This window comes from Pectinophora gossypiella, chromosome 21, assembly GCF_024362695.1.
Source record: "Pectinophora gossypiella chromosome 21, ilPecGoss1.1, whole genome shotgun sequence".
Lineage (NCBI taxonomy): Eukaryota > Metazoa > Arthropoda > Insecta > Lepidoptera > Gelechiidae > Pectinophora > Pectinophora gossypiella.
The window spans coordinates 11385316-11403874 of record NC_065424.1 but is presented as its reverse complement, the minus strand read 5'-3'; the positions used below and the strand labels follow the sequence as shown (position 1 = coordinate 11403874).

Sequence of the window (18559 nt, the reverse complement as noted above, 5' to 3'; positions counted from 1 at the left end):
AAAAACTTTGCAAAAATAGAAAGCTCACAGCGAAAAAAGAGGAATGGAACATCATATTTCTAATAAGTAATGACATTGTGCATTTTAGAATAGTATAAACATTTTAATTTTCGCAGTAAAACCCCTAAAAAATATTCTTTTAGTTTAAAATACACTAAAACACTGTAAAGTGGGTAATTTATTTTTATTGAAATAGTAACCCTGGGTAGTTGTCAAAATCATTCATGGGTCGAAATGTCAAAATAAATTTGGTTGGAAAATTAACCTGCTGAAGGAAGTTTGTTGATACGGAAAAGGAGGACATTTAGGATTATTTTTCTATTCAAATAACGAATAATATAATGACAAAACTAATTAACAAAGACGCAGAGCGCCTGAATCCTTGTTTGAAGGTTAGATTGTGACATGTAAAACGTTAAAATTACTTGTTACAATGTGAAATTATTTACAAAAATGTTTTTGTTATTCTTACAGGAACAAGAACAGTCCTACCACTGTTTAAACAAAAATAACTTCGACCAGGATAAATGTGACGTCTATTTCGACAACTATAATACATGCAAAAAGTTCTGGGCAAGTTTTACAATGATATAATACATACCTACGTACTTACATAAGATCACGCCTATTTCCTTTTGGAGTAGGCATAGACCACGAAATTCCACTTACTATGATCCTGACATACCACTCGCTTCTACTATCATCAAAGTCTCCATACATGCTCGGCTGGAAACTGCTCATATTACATTGTATTTTGTAATGTTCAATATGGCCATGTAATTGATTATTCTAGGTATTCTAGGAGATCCTGGGTTCGATTCCCGGTGGGCACATAGGTATCACAAAAATTACTTTGTGGTCCTTAGTTTGGTTAGGACATTACAGGCTGATCACTTGATTGTCCGAAAGTAAGATAGTCCGTGCTTCGGAAGGCATGTTAAGCCGTTGGTCCCGGTTACTACTTACTAACGTTAGTAAGTAGTTGTTACCATGTCAGGGGCTTTTAGCGGCTCAATAGTAACCCTATAATGAAAAATATGATAAGGTTGATACTCCACCTCACAACCCACACGATAGAAGAAGAAGAGGTATAATACAAGGTTTTTTTTACAGGGCAAGGTTTATAAAGACAGGAAAGCCAAGGGCCTGTACCCATATTTACCCGATGTGGAAGACAGAGCGAAAATAAAAGAGGACTATGTTAAGAGTGTCCGGGGAAAGAACTAACAACTGAAGCATATTCCATAATACATTTTATTTATGTACAATATATTTTTGTTTCATATTGATATTAGATTGTTTAATTCAAGTAAAAGCACAACTATTGTTTCCAGCAACTGACTTTTGTTTATAACCCTGTTACTCAAATTTACTTTCTATTCTATTTATTAATTTGCAAGATGCCTACTTTATACGCCCGAGTTATTCATTCATTATGATTCACCCACTCACTCTTTAAAATTAACAGTTTTCAATCATCCATCCCTTTCCTTTTCGGTGGTTAAGAAAATCATGGGTATAACTTGAAATAAAATGAAGAGGTGTCTGTAGGAATCGGGGTGAAACCTCCCGCCTTCTAATTCTCTACAGAGATGTCCAAAGTAAGATGATCCGTGCTTCGGAAGGTTACTACTTATTGATGTAGTAGGTAGTCATTACACGAGTCGTGTTAGGGGCCTATGGCGGCTCAATAGTAACCCTGACACCAGGATTGATGGGGTTGGTAATCCACGTCACAACCCTCACGATAGAAGAAGAAGAAACAAAAAATAGGGCAGTGGTTTCCCTCTTGCCTTTCGCCTGTAATCATCATCATCAGCCGTCTGACGCCCACTGCTGGGCATAGGCCTCCCCCAAGGATCTCGACGACGATCGGTCCTGCGCTGCCCGCATCCAGCGGCTTCCCGCGACCTTCACCAGATCGTCGGTCCACCTTGTAGCGGGCCTACCCACTGAGCGTCGTCCGACGCGTGGTCGCCATTCCAGAACCTTTCCGCCCCATCGGCCATCGGTTCTCCTCGCTATGTGTCCTGCCCACTGCCACTTCAGCTTTGCAATACTACACCAACTATAATTAAAGTACTTATGTATTTACCAGGAATCTTATAAGGACCGGCTTACCGATACTGTGTTATCACAAGATTAGATAACCCAGTAGGGGAATCAATGTAGCTGATATTTGCAATATTTGTTATAGAAGCCTGTGTTCTGATGTCACTAGATATTTCTGGTAATTACGAGTACCTTAAGTGAGATTTGTGCTTTTGTTGGCCTGTTAAAACAGTTGATAATACTTCTGACTACAGCACATTCAGTCCTTGTGTATTTGATAGACTAACACTGTTTTGTGCTTCTTTGCGTCTCTAAGAGTGTGGGGTCAAACTTGATGAACACAAACGGTGGCAGAAGCGGTTGAACGGTAAAATGTCAAAGAATAACACTGAAGAGTTCGAGAACTTAGAACCTAATATGAATAAAGATGTGAATCTTGACTCTGGGACGAAAGAAAATGCACAAATGAATGCCACAGCAGCTAAGTTTAAGGAAGTGAATGATTTGCTTGATATCATTCACAGAGATGCTAGTATGTTTAAACCAGCTACTAACCTATGTTACGACGAACCGAATGACAATGTTGATAATTCACTGAAGAATGAAGAAGACGAGGCACAACTCGATGAACAGCTACCAATTAGATACAACGACGCAGTCAATTCTAAAGCTCTAGGCAAAAACGAGAGGACGTATAGATTAGAGAAATTTGAGAAAAATGCAATTATTGTTTTCAATCAGGAAAATTTAGAGGGCTATTTGCCGAGGAAAGGAACGGAAGAAGACGTGAAGGCAATCTGTGAAACATTCTCCAAATTTGGCTTTGTTGACATAGAAAATAATGTTCACAAAGATTTGACTAAAGTGGATCTGTTTAAGAAACTTCAAGAATGTAAGTAACGCAGTAGCTACTTTAGGTATGTGCTTGTATGTGATGCTTGAAAGCTTATAAGATTTATAATTAAGTACCTAAATGATAAAAATGTCTGGGTATTGAATGTGTTCCTCTAGTTATTAAACTTGTAATGTATACCCGAATTGATTTAACCTCCTAAGACCGAGATTGCCAGACACAATAGGTAGTTAAACAATGGGCTTTGGATTTTAAAAGGACTTACGACTATAAATGATGTGTTGCTATTGCAATTTCTTGTCATTTCTCCTCAGCCATAACACCTTGCGAAATGACGTACCTACATTCAAAAATGTCACATTGACCTTCAACAAGTTTATCCGTGATAATTACGTTGAATAAATGATTCTGATTTCTGTGCCGTTCCCGTGAACGTTTGCAAAGTGGGAACATATTTATCAGTAAAAGCCGCAAAAAATATATAGAAATAAAACTTTCGGAAGTTTCAATGTTCAATAGGCACCTCTAATTGAACAAGTTTTTAAAGCATTCCTCCAACTGGTGTAGGACGGCATTATCTATGATTTTCTGCAAATATAGAGGATCTTACTGAAACACAGTCATCTAATCAACTTTGCTAAGGGTAAAGAACAATTGACCATTCATTTTTATGCATGTTACAGTTAGCGAGAAAGATTTCACGGACTACGGATGCATAGTTATAGTTATCCTCACACACGGGATGAAAAACGGCCTCCTGCGAGCCAGAGATGAGGGGCAGCTTTACAGCGAGCTTGACGTCATCAACCATTTCAAGTCGCAGAACAAACCCACTTTACTGACGAAGCCTGTCGTCCTCTTAATCCAGGTCAGTGTGAAGCCACAAGCATAACTTTGGCTTACTTTAACCCAGGACTTCTTCTTCTTATCGTGTGGATTGTGAGGTGGAATACCAGCCTCATCAACCCTGGTGTCAGAGTTATTATTGAGCCGCCAAAGGCCCCTGACATGACTCATGTAACGACTACATACTTACATCACTAAGTAGTAACCGGGATCAACGGCTTAACGCGCCTTCCGTCATCTTACTTTCGGACAATCTGGTGATCAGCCTGTAATGTCCTAACCAAACTAGGGATCACAAAGTGATTTTTGTGATATGTCCCCACCGGGATTCCAACTCGGGGCCTTCGTATCGTGAGCCCAACGCTCAACCATTGGACCACGCAGGCCGTTACCCAGGACTTGAAAGGTCTAACAGAAAGGTCGGTGAGGTGTGGGTACTAAAGTGTACTTGTATGTACAATCAAAGCGCAAAAGTTCAGTCACTGAGCCAGCGAATTATTTGTAAACAGTGGTGAAATTATGAACCATTAGTCGTCATAATTTTAAATTCAGCTTTTTGTAGGTATTTTTGGTCTATTAGAGAAACGACTACTACACAGAGTACACATACACATCAGAGGCGGAGGACAGGAGTCCTAGTACGGCTTTGAAATAGACTACTCTGGGCGCCATCACACTCGCGTCAGACAGAGTACTGAGGGACGATAAGCAATAGGGAAAGCACTGCTCTGTTTTTCCCTAAAAAGTAGCATGGAGAATGCTACACCGACAAGAGCGTGGCGTGAAACGACAAGTAATCAGGAGGTCTTAAGCGCAACCAGTTCATCTATTACTTTGTAAGAAACTGATTGGACTTTTGCAGCTTGTAGTAGGTACTTCTGACTGATTACCACAACAGGGATACAGTCGTGAGCGGCGAGCTTAGCACCGTAAGCGCGCGACTCTTTCTCGCCTCGCCATACGTCACCCGTCACTCTCTCACAGTACTGCACAGAAAGGGACAGATGATCGCTGTCGCGGCGAGAAAGAGTCGCGTGCTTACGTTAATGTTATCTATGTCTCTGTGCAGGCGTGTCGCGGCACGGCGTCCACAGTAGGGATGGCAGTTATGCAGAAGTTGAAGATTGCCAAAGACCATGATGACACTGAATATTACCACTTACCAGTCGAGGCGGACATGTTAATAGCACACAGTTCCTTCGTCGGAAAATCATCTTTCAGGTATGTAGTCTTCTCTCGCGTCTGGAAATAAGAAAAAACAAAACAAGTTTTTCAACCACTTGCGCTGTCTAGCTAGTGTTGATAACAATTCTTACCATCTCTCGTGTGGGTTACTAAAAAGGTCGGGTACTAATTCTCAAGCGAGATTCCTGTTGGGAAGAATGCAAACGCCTACCAATAGTTTTAAGCAATCACTTTTTATTATGTAAATGCTATTAAACTCCTGTAGGCGCTTTCCCTTTCGGGTTATACATTAGCACCACCCCATCACGTTGGTCTAACAGTAAGCTGGGTAAGGGTGGGTTTCTAGTTCATCTTGCTATAGATGTACCTCTGACTACCCGAATTGGGATATAGTTATGAGTTTATGTTATGTGATTAAACACATTTTGCGACTTGGCTAGGCCCTTCGCCTGCAGTAGCGATTATAGATGTAAAACAACCGATTTAAAACGTTTTAAACAAAATGTTGCCGTTTCAAAAACCAAAAAAAATGTTTTAAACATTTGAAAACTCGCCTACAACAATAAAAGAACTGTGTTTTAAACTCATTATGGGAAATTTTAGGTCACCTGACGTCATTTTTCGTTTTAATTAGTTTATAGAATATCAATAGAAAGTACCCACGACGGACTAACTAGAACTAAACACGCTAAGTATATTATTATCAATCTTCTATCGTGTGGATTGTGAGGTGGATTACCAACCTTATCAACCCTGGTGTCAGGGTTACTATTGAGCCGCCAAAGGCCCCTGACATGGCTCATGTAACGACTAGGTACTTACATCAGTAAGTAGTAACCGGGACCAACGGCTTAACGTGCCCAACAACCCACACGATAAGAAGTAGAAGAAGGATTATTATCAATAACAGCACATTCAAAAATTCTTTACACAGTTTATAGGTACAGTCATGAGCAATATAATGTACCCACTTTAGGACTCTGTCGCACTAACATATTTGACATTTAGTGAGACTTACAGTTCAATTTGTCAAAAAAGTTAATGTGACATAGTACCAAAGTGTATACATATTAATGCTCGTGACCGTACTCTGTTATATCTCTACATCGGTAAAATTGAGAAAATGTAGTTAAGAAGAAAAGAAAAGAAGAGAAGTGTGTGTATGATTAGATAAACGTAATTAAAACACATAATAACGGGTTCTTACCGCGACTAAAGCAGGGATATGAGACTCCCGATATTTCGACACTGTTGCAAGTGATGACGGGATGACTGATGAGATTGGAGTGGAGTAGGTAGATCCATAATTTTCTGCGGGCAGACATATCTGTCTATCCTCTTTCTTTGCCGCTTGTTTATGTATTTGATATCGGAATGTTCGGAACCATCTGAACTCGCACCAAACTCACTACGACAAACCGCACTCACTGTGTACTCACGTTTTGTCAGCACATTAGGCCGTTTTAAGCTTTTTACAACACCTACCACTGGATTCCACTTGCTCGATAATTTGAACCCGTCTTCCCTATTGAAATGTTTATGTTTTCTGATTTCAAAACTATGTACAAGATAAACGTACTCACACAATAGCAGCTGCTTTAAACCGAAAAAAATGGTCGATTTAAATGGATTTTTTCGTTTCAAACGTATTGGTTTAAATGGTTTTAAACAGGCCTTATCTCTATAGTAGGGATGGTCAATATTTTGAAGATTTTGAAGTTTGCTTTTAAATCTTCAGACCAGACACCGGCACGTGGTTCATCCAGACAGTATGCAAGTACATCAATGAGCTGTACCTCACCCACGACCTGGAATCCATACTCGTCGAGGTCAAACGGGAGATAGCCATCAACAAATACTACATGGAACTTAACAGACGGACGGAAACGATGGATGTCAACAAACAAATGCCTACGATAACATCTACTCTTATTAGGAAATTGTATTTGAGGAAATATGGGGATGATCCTTTGTTAGCGGCGCCAATAGAGCTTACACTCTTAGACTCACTGTTGGTTCCGAACACTCCCAAAGCGGCAGATGAGTCGTGTACCTGTTATATGAAACATTTCGACTACATGAAGAGGTGTCTCAGGTAAGAAATCATCATCATCACTAATTTACGCGCGCTCTTGTCGGTGTAGCATTTTCCATGCTACTTTTTAGGGAAAAATAGGGCAGTGGTTTCCGTCTTGCTTTCCGCCCCGCAGTACTCTGTCTGACGCGAGTGGAATGGCGCCCAGAGTAGAAAACAAAGAAGAAGAAGTAGGTAAGAATTAAACAGGTAAAAAAACGGCCTCCGTGGTCCAGTGGTAGAGCGTTAGGCTCACGATCCGGAGGTCCGGGTTCGATTCCCGATGGGGACATTGGCTGTTAATACTGGCTGTATATTAACCATCATCACCAGCCCATTAACGTCCCCACTGCTGGGGCACGGGCCTTCACTATGGATGGATAGGGAGATCGGGCCTTAAACTATCACGCGCATTGGCTAGGCCCAGTGCGGATTGATGGTCATTAACGACTGTTAATGCAGCCGGGATGAACGGCTTAGCGTGCCTTCCGAAGCAAGGAGGAGCTCGAGATGGAAACTTTATTTTTTATTTTTTTGTGGTTACCCATCCTATGATCGGCTACTACTTTCTGATGTAAGTAAGTAGTCGTTACATGAGCCATGTCAGGGGCCTTTGGCGGCTCAATCATAACCCTGACACCAAGGTTGATGAGGTTGGTATTCTACCTCACAACCCACACGATAAGAAGAAGATCGGCTAAGACCGAGCGCGTTTACCGCTGCGATGTGTATACCTTTATTACCTTTATTTCAGGCATTTCGTCGATGAAAACGTAGCAAATACAACGGCGAGATGTCTGTTAGACATAGCCAATTTGGAAAGCGGTACAGATGGCGAGAAAACGAAGGCTACTTTGAGAGCAATAAGCGACTGCCTCCACAAACACTGCAAGGGATCGGAATACCACAAATTCATATACTATTACCACGAATTTGATGGTACAGATTCCATAGAGAATATAGAACAGAATAGAAGGGTTTCGTCTGGTTTTCTTGGGCGCGTGAAGGAGTCCTGGGTCAAAGTAAGCCAAAATTATGCTGTGCGCGGCCTTGGGACAGCCGTTGGAGCATATCTTGTTTATAATCTAATAAGAAAATGATGCTTTTATTACGTTTTGTACTTTTTTTTTAAATAAATTATTTTTATAAAAAATCAAAATAATTTATTTAACGTAAGTACCTAATTATCATGGATAAACTTGTTGAAGGTCAATGTAACATTTTTGAATAATACTTATACGTCATTTTGCAAGGTGTTACCAAGGCTGAGGAGAAAAAATTACATGAAACTGCAACAGCAACACATTTTTTAAATCAATGTAGGTATACATTTCATTACAAGTTACTTAAAAACTATAGGAACACATTTAATACCAGGAATTTTTATCATTAATCTTATATTGATAAGTTCCGTGCTTCGAAGGGCACGTTAAGCCGTTGGTCCCGGCTATTAGCCGTAAAAACACCTCCACCAACCCGCAGTGGAGCAGCGTGGTGGAGTATGCTCCATACCCCCTCCGGTTGATTGAGAGGAGGCCTGTGCCCAGCAGTGGGACGTATATAGGCTATTTATGTTATGCCATGTTAATAAGTTTCTTTACATAAAATAAGCTTCAGAAGAAGAATTCAAAGCTCTTGTTTGAATTTATTTTCTGACAAATTCAAAATACTGTCTGGTATTTTATTATAAAAATGTATATATTACCACAAAAAAGATCAATTTAATTTTGTTAGTCTAGAATTTTGGAATAGCAATTTTATTATTAAGTACTTACTTAAACATAAAACAAGAAAAAAAAAAAAGATTTATGTTGCAGGAGTAAATGGTAGAGTTGGAAGAGGAAGGCCTAGGCGTACACACCGCAATTCATCTAAGAAAGCAATATTGCAAATTGACATTTGCGCATATAAAAGTAAGTGCGCAATGCAAACAAATGTCAAATAGCAATATTGCTTTCTTAGATGAATTGCTTCGATGTGGCCATTTTAACCCCCCAGCTCTTGATGTCAATTCATACTCAATTTCATTTATTTACTTTCTTAATAAACTATATACAACATAAGCTGCTATACATGAACTTAATCCTGTCACTGCACCTTGTCTTATTTTATACCAGGCTTTACCGGGTTTTACCAAACTTGAGGATACATCTTCCACTGGTTCTGTGTTCTGTATAGAATCCAGTCCATCATATTCGTGGTAATAATGGATGTAGTTATGGTATTCCGAACTCTTACACTGGTTGTGTAGGCAGTCACTTATGGCTTTGAGAGTAGCTTTAGTAATCTCCACGTCAGTACCTGCCTTCAGTTTTTCTGCTACGTCTAATATGCATTTCGCTGTCGTATTAGCAGGGTTTTGGTAGACGAAGTGGCTGGAACGAAAAGATATCATTAATCATCATGCATGCATAACTTGCATAAGCATCATGCGTCCGCTTACCTAACCATATTTGGGCACTGGGGAGCCAGATAATGGATCCCGAGGAGGTCATGGCCAAAAAGACGCTCGATCTAATCGAACGGTTTGGTCTAGAGGAGTTTTAAATGTAGGGTTTGGTCACACAATTTGGGAACAATGGATCTTGCTAGGTCGCAGTGGCTATTCGTGCTGCATCAGTTCGAGTCCTCTCAAACTCAAATAATAAAATAGTACACTAGTTAAGGAATATAGCTGGTTTTCTCACCTGAGACACCTTTTCATGTAGACAAAGTGAGTCAGAAAACAGGAGCAAGATTCGTTTGTCACTCTAGGCATGTTCGGTACTGAATCTCGAATCACCTCCATTCGCAACTGTTCTATTGGAGTCATCCGCAAGGGGTCATCTCCGAATTTCCTCAGGTAGAGTTTGCGAGTCAGTGTGGCGGTGGTTGTAGGCATCTGTTTGTTCACATCCATGGTATCTGTATGTCTGTTGAATTCCATGTAATACTTGTCGGTGGCTATTTCCCTCTTGACCTCGACGAGTATCGCCTCCAAATCGTGCGTGTAGTGTAGACCGTCGATGTACTTGCACAGCGTCTGGATGAACCACGTGCCGTTTTCTGGTCTGAAGGTAAAATGGTAATTAATCGTCATCCCCTAGCATTATCCCGTTTTTCACAGGGTCCGCTTACCTAACCTGAAGATTTGATACGTCCGGTTTTTACAAAAGCGATTGCCTGTCTGACCTTGACCCGCGAAGGGAAAACCAACCCAATACAGGTTAGGTCACGTACCTCCGAAAATGCATTTCTCGGGAATGTGGGTTTCCCCACGATGTTTTCCTTCACCGTTGAGCACGTGATATAATCATTAATGATCCAAACATGAATTCTAAAACAAATTCGACAATCATTGGTTTAGGCCTGTACTCAAAGTGAGAGGCAAGTGTTCTACCAACTAAACCACGCCTACCTCTTCCAAGATGACGAAAAATTAATCTTATTATTTTTTTACATAACAATACCTACGTGTGGCCAATTTTCGATTTGACGTTTCGTAAGTAAGGATCTTGTTTGATTAAATTGTCAAAACATTCTCCAACAACATTCTGGGCGAGTTCGCTCCATCTTAGGCCTCGGCAATGCAATCGGACAAGTCTGGGGCTAAGAGTTAACCCAACAAAGGTAAAAAGAAAACATTTTCTTTGTGTCAACCAACTAGCCTTCTTGGCGTGATTATGAGACGGAAAAATTCACGGAATAGACGAAAGTTAGAAGAAATTTCTTCTATTCCGTGGAGAATATAATTTGTTCTACCTGAATGATGGCTTCCCGACGAAGGAACTGTGAGCTATTAGCATGTCGGCCTCGACAGGCAGGTGGTAAGGCTCGATGTCATCATGATCGCTGGCGATCTTCAAGTTCTCTGATGCAGACATTCCTGCTGATGAAGCTGTGCCGCGGCATGCCTGAATACATACCTACATTAAGGTCACACCTATTTCCCGTTGGGATGGGCAGAGTTACCGCGACTTAGACAAGGAACATTGACTTCGCACTAACCTGGATTAACAGGACGACAGGCTTGGTAAACAAAGTGGGTTTGTTCTGTGACTTGAAATGGTTGATGACGTCAAGCTCGCTGTAAAGCTGCCCCTCGTCTCTGGCTCGCAAGAGGCCGTTCTTCATCCCGTGTGTGAGGATAACTATAACTATGCATCCGTAGTCCGTGAAATCTTTCTCGCTAACTGTAACATGCACGAAAATGAATGGTCAATTGTTCTTACCCTTGGCAAAGTTGATTAGATGACTGTGTTTCAGTAGGTATTCGTCTCGAGATCCTCTATATTTGAAGAAGATCATAGAGAATGCCGTCCTAGCCCAGTTGGAGGAATGCTTATCTCGCACTGTGAGGTCGTAGGTTCGAGCCCCAGTACGGGCCTAAACCAATAATTTTAGAATTTGTTTTCAAATTTATGTTTGGATCGTAATTATCACGTGCTCAGCAGTGAAGAAGAACATCGTGAGGAAACCCACATTCCCGAGAAATACGTTCCGGAGGTATGTGACCTGACCTGTATTGGACTGGCTTCGGGGGTTGGAAGGTCAGACAGGCAGTCGCTTCGGTAAAACGCCGGACCTGTCAAATCTTCAGGTTAGGTAAGCGGACCCTGGGAAAAATGTTATATCGCTCATACGATCATACACATCGTCACTAGCTGTAGAATCGTGTTACGCTGAGTTGCCATCACGAGGTTTGAAAATTTAGGCTAAATTGGATTGGACTTCCACACATTCCAACCAACATCTTCGTCGCATGACAAGGAACTAAACTAAAACATATAATAAATAACCTTAGCTGCACTAGTAGATACATACATACATACATAAACTCACGCCCGTAATCCCTAATGGGGTGGGCAGAGCCACAAGTAATCAAAGACAACTTGCAGCCACTGTTGATACGAAGTACTACTACTACTACTAGTAGATAATCCTTGCCATTACTTACATTCCTTAAGCTTCTTAAATAGCTCCACTTTAGACAAGTCATCGTGAATATTATTTTTATCTATTACAAAACCAAACTTTGAGAATGTTTTACAAATTGCCTTTACATCTTGTTTCGTGCCCACCCTTGGTTGGTAACCCTCAATATTCTCTTGATTGAATATTATAATTGCATTTTTCTCAAATCTTTCTAGTTTATACGTTCTGTCGTATTTGCTTAAAGCTTTAGTATTACTGATCTCATTGTATTTCGTTGGCAGTTCTTCATTTTCTTTGTCATTGATTTTGTTTTCTCTATTTAGAGATTCATCTATAGTGTTTTCAATTTGTTCATGTTCGTCGTAGGAGTGGGTGGGTGGTAGATTCAAAACGGCATCTCTGTGAAAGGTATTATTTGTTTCTTTACTTTCTGAAGTTTATGAATCAGCTCTGTTTTAGAAAAGTTCGTTGGTAACTGAGTGTCTATTTTTTGGCTTAGTGTTTATTGACTTGGCCGAATGGGGAGTCTTCAGGGCTCTCACCCGGTACACAATTTAAGACAAAAGGCCTGAGGGTGCACAGTTGGGCGCGTCGGCTCTGAGAGGATTGTATTTGAAAGAATGAATTGATCCTAGTGGGCCGATAGCCATAAGCGCTGAATGAGGGAAATCGTCGGCCGATTGAAGTGTCAGGGCCAGTTGCCTCTAAGGCTATAGAGTAACTGAGTGAATCTACTATTATTAGATACTTCCCCACGGCCTCCGTGGTCCGGTTGAGCGTTGGGCTCACGATCCGGAAGTCCCGGGTTCGAATCCCGGTGGGGACATATCACAAAAATCACTTTGTGATTCCTATTTTGGTTAGGACATTACAGACTGATCTCACCCGATTGTCCGTAAGTAAGATGATCCGTGCTTCGGAAGGCACGTTAAGCCGTTGGTCCCGCTTACTACTTACTAGTGTAAGTAAGTAGTCGTAACATGAGTCATGTCAGGGGCCTTTGGCGGCTCAATAATAACCATGACACTAAGTTTGATGAGTTACCAGTTAGTGAGTTTAGGTGAGTGATTCACCTCACAACTCACACGATAGAAGAAGGTACCTGACCAGACTTACCTGAGACATTTTTTCAAGTGGTCGAGGTGACTGGGAAAGCTCTCATTTGTGACTCCAGGCGTTATTGGTATTGAATCCAGGAGTGTTTCCATGCGCAGTAGCTCAATTGGAGTCAAATACAACGGGTTATAACTGAATTTCCTCAGATACAGCTTCCGAATGAGAGTGGATGTGATCGTAGGCATTTGTTTGAGTACATTCAAGTCCTCGGATCCTCGATCGAACTCCATGTAGTACTTGTTGATGGCAATCTCCCGTTTGACCTCGACGAGTATGGATTCCAAGTCGTGGGTGAGGTACAGCTCGTTGATGTACTTGCATACTGTCTGGATGAACCACGAGCCATGTATTGTTCTGAATATAAAAAAGAAATATATGTGTATATAAAGGAGAGGAGAAGGGGGCGGAAGGTAAGAGGGAAACTACTGTTTTATTTTTCCCTAAAAAGTAGCACGGAGAATCTAATGTTACACCGACAAGAGCGTGGCTCTTAAATTAGTGATCATGAAAGGAGAATTTAGGATTGAACTACATCTGTTTTAGGTTTACGCGGTTATTATCATAATTAAAACACGACCAATCCACCACCCCAATCTCATCAGTCATCCCGTGATCATGGCACTTGAAACAGTGTCGAAATATCGGGAGTCTCATATCCCTGATTTAAACGCGGTAAGAACCCGTTATTACGTGTTTTAATTTTGAACTACATCTGACAGAACGGAACTATCCATTCTATGCTTCTATCCTTTTCTGTCCTCAGAACTCGTCGGAACTGTCATGCTAGAGCGAGATAAAGAGCGGGAGGACGTCCGTCCTCCAATCACCTCGCCGATTCCGCGCAGTGCCGTCGCATTATCTCCCTCCAGCAAATTACGGTTCTGAGTGACAGAAAAGGATAGATGCATAGGAAAGTGCAGTTCTGCGCTGGCAGATGTGGTTCAATCCTTAGAGATGCACAACTCATGCTCGTAATCAGCACCCGTGTGGGAGAGGGTTGCGCAAGAAATGCAGTTTTCTTCGTCTGAGGTCAACCGACCGTCAATCTCAAATGGACAGAGCTACCAATATTCAAAAGACAACTTGCATCTGCTCGGTTTTGTTCAGGTAAGCGTTGCGTTAAAGCGTTAGCTCTAAAGTGATTCGACTTGGCTAGGCCCTCTACTGTCAAGTCAATCAAGCTACACACTATTTCTTTCTTTTATCGTGTGGTGAGGTTAATTAAGTGAGGTGGTTAGAGCGTTAGGCTTACGATCTGGAGGTCTGGGTTCGATTTGCGACGGAAAATTCCAGTTGATATCAACTCAGAATAATGAGCTGAATCATCCCCCTCAGTATTCGTTACGATGTCACTTACACACCTTACAAGTACATACAAGTAGCCTGATTCAAGTAGGGGTGATTCAGATCAGTGGATTTTCCTGTCGGAAAATTCATGAAAATTTTAGTGTTTTTTAAAATTATTTTCAGTTCCATCCTTTTGCGATGGAAAATTCTACTCGATATCAACTCAGAACCATGGACTGAATCATCCCTCAAAGCTTTCATGTCACTAACACTCTGTATACTTACCTGAAAGATGGTCTCCCGACGAAGGAACTGTGTGCTATCAACATGTCCGCCTCGACAGGTAGGTGGTAGGACTCAATGTCATCATCTTCATACTTTTTGGGAAACTTCAAGTTCCCCATAATTGGCACCTCCTGTGGTAGCGGGGGATAGGGCCCACGGCTTGCCTGAATACAAAATAGCATTATAAGTCTTGAGCCGAGGTACCCTAGTTGCAGAACGCTTGACTCTGAGGTCCCAGGTCCGAAACCCAGCACAGGCCTAAACCAATGATTTTCAAACTTGTTTCCGAATTCATGTTTGGATTACAAATGATTATCACATGCTCCTCGGTGAAGGAAAATATCGTGAGGAGACTCACACACCTGAGACATGCGTTTTGAAATATGACCTAACCTGTATTGGGCTGGTTTTCCCTTTGGGTTGGAAGGTCACACAAGTTGTTGCTTCTGTAAAAACCGGTTCTGTCAAATCGTAGGGTTAGGTAAGCGGGTTCTGTGAAAACGGGATAACGCTGATGCTGATACGGAGATGATGAAGTCTTCAGTAAAGAATCTTCTTCAAGTGCCATCCATTCCGGAGGTCGGAACCATTTGTCCATATGTCGCGCGTGTTTGTGATGTGGCCCCATCTGGATTCGAACCCGGAACCTTCGTATTGTGATCCCATCGCTCAACCACTGGACCACGGAAGTTTGAATTGATATCCAAGCCATTATTTTTAAAGATGAAGTACTTAAAGCAACACTTATGACCTACGCTCATTGTACGCTTGTTTCAAATGGAATTAAGTACTTGGCCGGACAGATGGTGAGCGCTGAAGGCTTATACTCTTAACCAACACTAACCTGGATCAACAAGACAACAGGCTTCGTAAATAAAGTCGGATTTTGCGACTTGAAATGATTGATGACGTCATGTTCGCTGTAAAATTGGTCTTGCGCACTTAGGAGGCCGTTCTTCGTCCCGATTGTGAGGATAACTATAACTATGCATCCATAATCCGAGAAATCTTTCTTGCTATCTGCAAAATGGATAAGTAAATAACATATAATATAACAACATAACATATTCTTGCACAAACACGAAATACAAAAGAGAAATAGAGTACAATAGGCGGCCTTGTTGCTAAGTAGCAATCTCTTCCAGGCAACCTTTAAGGATAAGGAATATTAATATTAAAAAAAAATATTTTAAGGTAAACAAAGGCTAAGCTAGCGGCACGCTACGATGGCTGTTGTAAAATAATAACAGCAATTCATTCCGTCTGTCTTCTATCGCGTGGGTGGGGATTACCAACCTCATCAACCCTGATGTCAGGTTTATTATAGAGCCACCAAAAGCCCCTGGCGTGGCTCATGTAACGACTGCGTACTTACATCAGTTAGTAGTAACCGGGACCAACGGCTTGTCGTGCCTTCCGAAGCACGGATCGTCTTACTTACGGGCAATCGGGTGATCAGCCTGTAATGTTCTAACCAAACTAAGGATCACATAGTATTTTTTTGTGATTTATGTTGCTTCTTTAGCCCCCAGAAAGCGCATAGTATTCCCAACACAGTAAACTTTGCCAAGAAATCAATACTTACATTCTTCAAGCTTCTCGAACAGTTTTTCTTTAGTAAAATCATGGTAGACATGATATTCAAAACCGAATTTGGAGAATGTTTCGTAAATGGCTTCCACGTCTACTTGCGTGCCTCTCCTTGGAGGGAAATTATCAAAACGCTCATTATTGAATACAATCAGTGCATTTTTCTCAAATTTGTCCAGTCTGTACGTTCTCTCGTATTTGTTTAAAACTTTAGTATTGGTTTGATCATTCTGTTTTGACTCCAGTTCTTCTTGCTTCTGTTCTTCATCTTTGTCTTCTACGTAAGACGGTTCGCCAGTATTTATTTCATGTTCTTTAGGTTCTTCGTCTAATTGATATGTGGGTGGGTTTTTCAATTTACCATCTCTGTGAATGACATCCTTTGCTTCTTTGTCTTGCTGTTTTGGAATCGGTAACTCACTATGATTCAAATCTCTTGTCGTATTGGGTTCCATTTCTAAGTTCTCAAATTCTTCAGTGTTGTTTGCATCTGACATTTTGCTATTCAATCTCTCTTCCTGCCGTCTTTATGTTCGTCAAGTTTAACACTACACTCTTATAGACAGCCAGGTGATACAAATGCACAAAACACAGCGTTAGCCTATCAAAGACAGCATTAGAACTGCATGAGCTGAAGTCAGGAGTATTACCAACTGTTTTAACAGGCCAAAAAAAGCACAACTCTCACTTTAAATCCAATTAGCAGAAATATACATATAGTGACATCAGAACATTGCATTCTACAATAAATATTGCAAATGTCAGCTACATTGATTCCTTGTAGGTCCTGCTTATCTAATCTTTTGATAACACAGTATCGGTAAGCTGGTTCTATAAGTTATTGATAATATGCAGTCACAGAAGTGCAATCGGCGTCGTGCTGGTGAGTAACATAGCACAGCGGACACTTCATATAAAAATCCTCGTTACACACAGACACTACGTGCTATGTATTATGTAATGTGTCTGAGTTCTATTGACTTTTAATAAAGAAAATTATTATTATTATACTACACATTGACGTTTTCAGGCGCATCTGTGTGTGTGACGTCTGACGACCCTGAAGACTAAAGTAACACCGAGGGGGTGAGGTAACCGTCATTTGGAAAACATATAGGTGGGTATGATTTTTTCTTTAAGTTAGTTTTAAGACATTCCTCGCTCCCCGCTCGGTTCCGAGTGGGGCAGGGCTATTGTAGCGGCGCCTACCCCTCGGATCCGAGCGCTAGGGATGGCAATTGGGAATCGCAATTCCGGACCAATTTTCAAACCCGGTATTTTTGTTATTGCCCCCAGAACAATACCGGTATACCGGGATTTGAAAAATGTGTTTTTTTATTGAAATAATAGTAATAACAATATACATTTATCCATCTTTACAAACATGCATATGTACTTAATAAAAATTCACCTTTATTTTGTAAACAGTGAATGTGTTAATCCAGGAAAACATCTGTGTCTCATTTACCCGGAGTAAAATACGCCGTGGTAGCCCAGTTGGTAGAACTCTTGCCTGCCACTTTGAGGTCGCAGGTTCGCATCCAGCACATGCCTAAACCAATGATTGTCGAATTTGTTTTCGAATTCATGTTTGGATCATAATGATTAGCACGTGCTCAGCGGTGAAGGAAAACATCGTGAGGAAACCCACATTCCCGAGAAATGCATTTTCGGAGGTGTGTGACCTAACCTGTATTGGGCTGGTTTCCCTTCGGTGTTGGAAGGTCAGACAGGTAGTCGCAAAAAAAAAACCAGACCTGTCAAATCTTCAGGTTAGGTAAGCGGACCCTGTATAAAACGGGATGATGCTAGGGAGATGATGATTTAACCGGAGATTTCACATAGAATGTGATTTTTCGACCAGGCGTTTATATTTTCACTATAAGGGAACGTTATACTATACATCTTTTACAATAAGATTCCCATTGACATTCAGAATTTGCCTTTCAACTGTTCTAAGACAGTAGTTAAACAAAAACTTTACAAAAAACTTTATTATAAAGTTAGTGATTATTTAGAAGATATGAATGCATGGGATTAATTGTCTGAGAACTTATATTAGGCAGCTAAATTACTCAATTGTATACCAATATTTTATGTTTATTTTTATATTTTTTTTAAAGAACGTCTAGGGCCCTGTGCCGAGGTTTTTCTTGCAGCTTCTTTTCCCCGGCTATACAGGTTGTGAGAAGCTGCAGTAGTTTTAGGCGGATGAGACGTTCGTTATGTAAAATTGACGATTCAAAGTGTAACTATGTTACCTATTGAATAAAGATATTTTTGAATTTGAATTTGAATCTCTGCCTGCCCCTTTGGGGTTACAGGCGTGATGCTTTGTCGTGTTACATTAGGCTGCT

General features: G+C 40.9%; 4 protein-coding genes across 4 annotated transcripts in view; 3 read left to right on the top strand and 1 right to left on the bottom strand.

The window, feature by feature from the left end:
- LOC126376623 (ethanolaminephosphotransferase 1-like) overlaps window positions 1-18559 on the top strand; it is a 147683-nt gene that overhangs the window by 21561 nt on the left and 107563 nt on the right. The gene's annotated exons all lie outside the window — the stretch shown is intronic.
- LOC126376749 (coiled-coil-helix-coiled-coil-helix domain-containing protein 7) lies at window positions 222-1333 on the top strand. The gene is made up of 3 exons (XM_050024317.1): window positions 222-392; window positions 475-573; window positions 1114-1333. Exons 1-3 carry the CDS (start codon window positions 342-344, stop codon window positions 1225-1227), a joined length of 264 nt encoding a protein of 87 aa, XP_049880274.1. The 5' UTR covers window positions 222-341; the 3' UTR covers window positions 1228-1333.
- Window positions 2088-8110, top strand: LOC126376561 (caspase-1-like). Its single transcript, XM_050024032.1, has 5 exons — window positions 2088-2944; window positions 3589-3773; window positions 4821-4972; window positions 6675-7031; window positions 7765-8110. Exons 1-5 carry the CDS (start codon window positions 2425-2427, stop codon window positions 8108-8110), a joined length of 1560 nt encoding a protein of 519 aa, XP_049879989.1. The 5' UTR covers window positions 2088-2424.
- Window positions 8631-16972, bottom strand: LOC126376491 (uncharacterized). Its single transcript, XM_050023915.1, has 9 exons — window positions 16198-16972; window positions 15457-15632; window positions 14613-14776; window positions 13041-13394; window positions 11947-12323; window positions 10998-11182; window positions 10752-10903; window positions 9698-10060; window positions 8631-9385 (listed from the first exon to the last, which is right to left on the bottom strand). The coding sequence occupies exons 1-9, from the start codon at window positions 16697-16699 to the stop codon at window positions 9043-9045; spliced, it is 2616 nt and encodes an 871-aa protein (XP_049879872.1). The 5' UTR covers window positions 16700-16972; the 3' UTR covers window positions 8631-9042.